This window comes from Triticum aestivum, chromosome 1B (assembly GCF_018294505.1).
Source record: "Triticum aestivum cultivar Chinese Spring chromosome 1B, IWGSC CS RefSeq v2.1, whole genome shotgun sequence".
NCBI classification, from domain to species: Eukaryota; Viridiplantae; Streptophyta; class Magnoliopsida; order Poales; family Poaceae; genus Triticum; species Triticum aestivum.
This window is the reverse complement of record NC_057795.1, coordinates 367,912,170-367,919,618: the sequence shown is the minus strand read 5'-3', so window position 1 is coordinate 367,919,618 and position 7,449 is coordinate 367,912,170. Positions and strand designations below refer to the sequence as shown.

At 43.7% G+C, this 7,449-nt stretch overlaps 1 protein-coding gene across 1 annotated transcript; it reads right to left on the bottom strand.

Moving 5' to 3' along the window:
* Positions 1-193: 193 nt before the first annotated feature.
* Positions 194-6,660, bottom strand: LOC123078592 (serine/threonine-protein phosphatase 7 long form homolog). The gene is made up of 6 exons (XM_044501150.1): positions 6,500-6,660; positions 1,719-2,908; positions 1,534-1,644; positions 1,273-1,435; positions 656-1,198; positions 194-571 (listed from the first exon to the last, which is right to left on the bottom strand). Exons 2-6 carry the CDS (start codon positions 2,903-2,905, stop codon positions 194-196), a joined length of 2,382 nt encoding a protein of 793 aa, XP_044357085.1. The 5' UTR covers positions 2,906-2,908; positions 6,500-6,660.
* Between the last annotated feature and the right edge of the window lie 789 nt (positions 6,661-7,449).

Sequence of the window (7,449 nt, the reverse complement as noted above, 5' to 3'; positions counted from 1 at the left end):
GGGTGGCGGAACATATGGAGGGAAAGCGTTGGCGGGAAAATATTGAGGGGAAAGCGTTGCCTGAAAATATTGAGGGGAAAGCGTTGACTGGTGCATTTTTATTTTAGCAAACATAGATGTTCAAATCGAAAAGTCTGATACACACATATATAGATAGAATGGATCGCGCACGTGCATAGATGAATCACCGTACTTAACGACGACCACCTGGCCTTTCCTTACGACCGGAAGGCGACAAGCGATTAGGTGGCCGGGTCACACGAAGACCGCGGCCGTACTCCACTTCGGCTTCATGTGTCTGCGAGTCCTGCGTAGGTTGTGGAGTCGCGAATCCTTGTTGCGAACCTGAAGCGTAATTGTAGGTGTATGGTTGTGACTCCGGGGGGATAAAAGATGGGCCAATAACATCCCCTCCGAAGAACTCTGTAACTAATGATGTAACCGTGTCGCCAAGATCATGTGATGCTCCCCGGAGGCCTGTGTTGACGCCATGATCATGTGATGCTCCCCGGAGGCCTGTGTTGACGCCGCGTTGGGTGTTCTCATCGCCCCAATTAACATCAGGTGTGTCCTGCACATAGAAACATTTTAAACAAACTGTTAGAGGATAATATATGATATCATTGTAAATGCATTGAAATGTAAACATGACTACCTGAGCATATCCCTCTCCTATACTGTCTGGCCATTGTACTTGGTGCTGGTTTAAATCTGGTACACGAGTCTCCTCGGGCATGGGGATCCCTCGCGTGGAGAGAAACGGCTGAGATCCCTCACCTTGGGTGTATGCATCATATCCTGTGTACGCATATGGGTTAGGGGAAAGAAACTGCTCGGGCATCGAATCCAAGCCCGTGCCATGGTCCTGAGATGTTTGCCCCTGACGAAGCTGCATCGAAGAAGAGCGATGCAGTGGCAGAGATGAGTCATGTCGTGGCAATGTCGTTCTAGTACTCGGACCCTCCCCCCATTGCTCATGGCTCGTACGCGCCTCGCTCGGTCTGGACGACGGTGCCGCACTCGGTCTGGCTGACCTCGCTACCGGCATGTATGCTCCAGTGGCAACGTCGTCGCCTCTACCGCATCTGAACTTTTTTGCCACGAATTGTTGCAAAAGTTTCTGGAATGTCTTGCGATATGGGCCCTGGGCCGGCATGCTATCCGTAGCCATCTGCCCTACTTCGTTGACATTTTCAAGCTGAACAATATTTGGATGTTATTTAGTTCCAATGATTATGAAATGATGGACCTAAAAAAGTTACAAGTGATTACCAGGTGGTCACGATAGTAAGCTGCATGCAGCTCAACATGTCTCCGCGCCTGCTCCTCTTGTGTGAGATGTGTTGGTATAGTAGCTGGCTGACTGGTCAGGCTAGCACGTGTGTTCATGCAGTACCACTGCTTGTACGCTTGATCTGTACTTCCATCGTACGGCCTGCAAAATTAAATAATTACATAAACCTTTGTGATGAAAGCAAAGCATCTTCACGCATCGTATGATCATCGTAAAAAAATAATGTACATAAAATATACCTAAGTTCACGCACTATATCTGCTAGCGCTTCATTTGTCCACTTGTGTACCCATTCACTGTTCTCTTCCCTCCAATCGTATAAACTCCAACCCCTGCCCATATTGGTTAGCCTGCAAATATGTAACAAAGTGTGAGTTTAGTAAATTAAAAATGACACTAACTATTTAGGGATGTCACATCTTACTTATGTGTTTCCTCATCGATACGTCTGGGAAAAGGTGGTGGAATTTCTTGATAGAGACCGAACTGTCTCATTACATGCTCTGGGTTGTAAGGTTCAACACACCACAGGAACAATAAGTTGCAGCGAGTCAGCCAGAATGCACTATCGGTCAACATGCCTGGTGTGAAGTGTCGAGCATCAAAGACCAATTTTAGCTGGTCCTGAGTCCACGGGTTCCATGTGACTTCTGCCTCATCAAGTATCTCAAACTGCTGGTGGTACATAGGGTAACAATTTTTCGCAATATCTGGAGACCAACGTTTCCGTGCCTTTGTCCACCTGGTGGCCATAGTTGCGCTAGCACCCTCGCCAAAGTCATATGGGTATATGGGTTGTACTATACGAGGTCGTCCTACAGGGAGGTATTCCCAGGACCACAACTGTAGAAACTCATAGGCGACACAAAGTAATGGAGCTTTTTGTGCGAAAGAGGTTTTTTGCGTGGCATCACACAAGCCTCTGTATGTATGAGATAGCATGGCAGAACCGAAGCTGTATTTTGGCTGCTCGGGTAAAGGTTCATCTACCATATTCTCTGCAATGTAGATGAGACCAGGGACAACAACGTCCCCATGTGAATTTGGAAATAGATTCCCGAGGAGCCACAACAAATATGCAAACAGATGTCTTTTTCTCGTCTCCTCATTGGCGAAGCTAGATAAATTAAGAAAGTTATCACAAAGCCAGACGAGTGGGATGCCCCGAGGGTTACCAGAACGTTGTGATTCTGGCATTTCCATCCCAAGACGGGCTGCTATATCTAATGCCCAAGATGGAGACACTCGTGGAGAGACTACCGGCTCACCTCTAATTGGTAGAGCAGTGATCATAGAAACATCTTTCAGTGTAGGTGCAAGCTCCCCAAAACGAAAGTGAAAGGTGTGGGTTTCAGGTCTCCACCGGTCAACGAGGGATGTCAAAAGGGATGGGTCCGAACGTACTTGGTCGTCGCATGATGTGAGCCTAGCAAAACCTTGTAATCCATAAGCGTCAAGGTGAGCAAGGAAATGATTGTGTATTGGCCATGTTTTCTTTATGGTTCGAAGTCTGAAAGGCCGATAATCATGCTTAGTATTTGGTTTCAAAAATAGGTGGCAACGGTGCCCGGCGTCATGGGGCCCCTGCAAAAGCACTGGCACTTCACCCATAACCTGCACACAAACATACAAATATAAATTACGAGGAAGACAGAAATACAAATGCAAATCTAAATTAACTTAAAAAATACAAAGAGATACGATTTACATTAATTATCTGAAGTTAACATCAGGAGTACAATAATACAAAGAGAATGAATTTAAATTCAATATAAGTACACATAACGAGTAGAAATATAAATAGACATGGCGAGTACATATATATCAACATCATGCGTTGTTGTTGGCTCGATACGGGCAGTCTTTGCGTGAATGTCCAGGACACCTGCAAACGCGGCATCGCCTTGGTTCTCCCATCTGGCTATGGTCCATGTCATTGCGATGACGCCTAGACTGACGTCGTCCCTTTGCGGTTCTCATCAAGTCGGTGTTCGGAACCCATTTCGGCCCATCTGGCCACAACATTTTGTAGTTCATATCAATGCCCCAAGCCCAGAACTCACCGTTCCAAGTGTTGTACAGATTGTACATGTTAAAGTACGGCGATATGTATGGCTCGACGCTGATTTTTTGAACAGCAGCCGCCCGGAGCACATGACTGCAAGGGTAGCCCTCAAGCTTGGGCTTGTTACAAGTGCACTCACAGGAGGTTGAGCCAAGGGTGACAGCTTGCTTTTTTGATCCTCTGTGGTGACCCTTAACGTACTTGGCTCGCACATTGACCTCCCACTTATTCCTAAGTGCGTCCACTTTCCTGCAACCATGACTTTGGGACTTCTTTGCTTTCTCGTCCAGATGTCTTTGCATCTTCTCGGACCATGGCTTGTTCAATTCAACTTGTGCTTTGGCGACGGTGACCCTGTCTGCAAAGTATGACAGGGTCCGGTTCCAAGTTTCTTCAATTAGGGCTGTGATAGGCAGTGCTCGCACCCCTTTAAGAACACCATTGTACACCTCTGACATGTTGCTGGTCATTATTCCATACCGAGCCCCGGTGTCGTGAGCCTGTGCCCACTTCTCCAAATGAGGGCAATTCTCGGTGATCCACTGGCTCAAATTTACGACCGTCCTACGACCCCTCCGGTCTTCTCTCTGCGGCAAGGCCGCGCGGTCGATCTCACCATTGATACCTGCCCATATCGCATTCATTTTGGCTACAGTTTTTTGCATGCACATCCTCTTGAATAACTTGAACCAATCCTTGTTTTTGAATTTGGAGTAAAAGTTTGCTGCCAAATGCCTCATGCACCACCTTCCCTCTAGATCGGGCCAGCCCCACTCTTCTTCCGACGCCTTAATTATTTCAAGAGCGCTTAATAATCCAGTGTTGCGATCAGAAATGATGCAAACACCTTTACGCTCTTTCACGACACCCATCTTCACGCAGCTCAGGAACCACAACCAGCTATCTTTGTTCTCGCTCTCGACCAATGCATATGCAATAGGAAGAAGCTGATTATTTGCATCCGTTGCAATCGCCACCAATAGTGTGCCCTTGTACTTTCCAGTGAGAAAGGTACCATCAACAGATAATACCGGGCGACAGTGCCTGAAGGCTTGTATAGTCTGGGCGAATGCCCAGAATAAGCGGTCCAGGATTAGCTCACCCGGGTTCATTGGGTTTGGACGTTCTCTCCGCCAAACTTGAGTCCCCCTATTAGCACTTGCTATTTGATGAAGCATTCTAGGGGCATAAGAATATGCCTCCTCATAGGTACCATACAAGTTCTTAAATATATTTTCCTTCGCATGCCTAGCCTTGCTGTAGCTAACAGGGAATCCAATTAGATCCTCTGCATCTTTTTGCAGAGCCCTAACACTAATGTTGAGACTTCCCTGCACAATTGTTTCCATCGTCTGTGCCACAAATTTTGCTGTCACATTGCAGTGATCTGAAAGAGTCCCAGTTTGCTCACAGGTATGCTCCACTATTTTTGTGATATGCCATGACTGACATACCCCAGGCTTCAGTCTAGCAAGAACTCTTCCGCGGCAACCTTTCGCGGTGTGGATGCATATGACCTTCAACTCTTTTTTATCAGACTGCTTCACTCTATGCTGGCGGTGGATGCCGATTGCATAGCTACCCATTGCCTGGTAAGCAGACTTCTTATCTGGGAAAACTTGCCCAACCTCCAGGCTTCCCGCTCCTAGGCCAGAAGCAGAGTGAAATTCGTTGGTGATGCTCATATCCTGTAAAAACCCAGGTTGCAGTGCCGCCGCGACCGCCCTCTGAGGAGGAACATCTTCTTCTCCGCTTGACTCCGAAGACGCAGAAGAATGATCATCATCATCTAGCGCCTCCGGCAATCCCTCCACGTGTTCGCTCATGTCAACGGCCGCCGACCAATATCCTGTGTCATACACAGGCTGGCCGCCCGTCGGTTCCGATGGGCCGATGCTAGGGGCTGATGTGATGGCCAACTCGACCTCACCACCCCTGCTACTGCATCCGGCAACATCAGTGACTGAAATGAACTCCACATACACCATCGGCTGACCATACATTGAGTTATTGGGATTGCTTGCAAACCTCATGTACGACCCCCACGACCGATCACCTGTGACAGGCCGCAAACCCCAACGGGCAACTGTCCCATCATTTCCTCCGTCAATGACGAAGGCCTCCATTGTCATTTTTTTTCCTGCATCACTGGGCCAAACACCGCTCGGATGCACCTTCTAACAGCTGCGTAACCCACGTTGACCATGTCTCTCACCACTACTGTAGTCGACTCGCAGAAGGACACATCCACCCCGCATGGACCGTCGCGTAAGACGTTCCCATAGTACACTACTAAATTTTCCATATTACCTAACCAACATACATGTTTACATTTCAAATAATTAATAACTGAACATTTAGTAACGATGACAACATTTACATATCTTACGACTAAAATAATAATTGTATTTTCATTAGAAATATTCGGTTTGTTTTTAGAATCATTTGCTTAGACTTTAAGGGGTTGTTTGGTTAACGGGTATTTAAAGATCTATTTTTTTCAAACTTGTCCATGAGCGTAACAAACTAAAACTTTGTTTGCTTTTCTCTAACTACCCCAAAAATATCCTAAAATAGTTCTCGTAACATGCAAAAACTTAGCTTCTGGAAAAACGACTATTAGTAAAATGTGGTTTTCTACATAATTTCCTTACAACAGGTTATGACAAAACTGAGGGTAAGTACTCGCTAGCCAAACAACCACTAAACATAATATTACGATAATAACATTTAAATATCATATGAGTAAAATATCTAATTTCTTCCGGCATGATATAATGTTTTTCATATCATACGATAAAATTCATTTATTTACAAATAATAATATTTGCAGCGGCATGACAGTATATCAATATAAAAAATATTAACAAAATTACGACGTCATTTTATACCCATGTTATGAAAAAACTCATGGTAATTACTCGCTATCCAAACAACCAGTAAACATAATAATACGATAATAACATTTTAATATCATATGAGTAAAACATTTAATTTCTTTCGGCTTTATATAATTTTTTTCACATCATACGATAACAATCATTTATCTACAAATAATAATATTTGCAGCAACATGCACATTATTCATAATACTACATCAATACAAAAAATATTAACAAAATTACAGTGTCATTTTTCACCTTAGCTGCAATATGGATGTGCTTGCGAATGCAATTAAGCGTCAAAATAGTTCCAATAAATATCCGTCGCCGGTACTATATGAACCTCGTCAACCTATTATCACATTAACAACAATATTACACACGGATTTTTCTTCCTGCTAACAAAAGTATGAAAATAGCACTTTCATGTATGTGTTCATCACCTCAAAATGGGACAGCGAAAATGGAAACACAATTTCTTCAATCACGTCTTCTCCTCCTTGTTTGATACTAAGATGAATTATTTTACCTAATTACATACATCATACATTAGCACCTAATCTTAACATATAAAATTTAGATTATTGCGACTTATTAATAAACATACCACATAAAATAACATACCACATGAAATAACATACCGCATGCAATAAACAATTACAGTACAATTTTTTCTTAATTACCGTATTAAGATTTCCCGCATGTCAATACTAATGGACGCACCTAACATTGATGCAACATCTTCAACCTACTATTTCAAAAGAATAGTTTAAATGCTACATCTCTCGTCTGAAATTATTTCTAACCTCTAAGCACTACCATCACATAGCTAATAACGAGCTAAAGGATGAACTAATTACCACCCTGCATGCATAAATAAATAAATGTATTGCAAAGCTCATACCTTGATCTTCAACTTCGTAGTTCACTTTGCACGGCTATTCCTACTACAGAAACTCCAAATGACTCCTCCAAGTGCTGAAATAATGCCTAAAGCAACATAGAATACACACTTAGGAACTAATCAAATAGAATAAAAACATCGTGCATGCGAATGAAACCAACAAAAATGGATAGGTCTTACCTTAATCTATCTTTTCTTCAACTTCATCATCCTCAAAATCCAACTCTAAATCGCCCTAAATCACGAGTGAAAGTGCTTACTGAGCTTTCTTTTCTCTCTGTACTTAGAGACTTAGAGAGCAAAG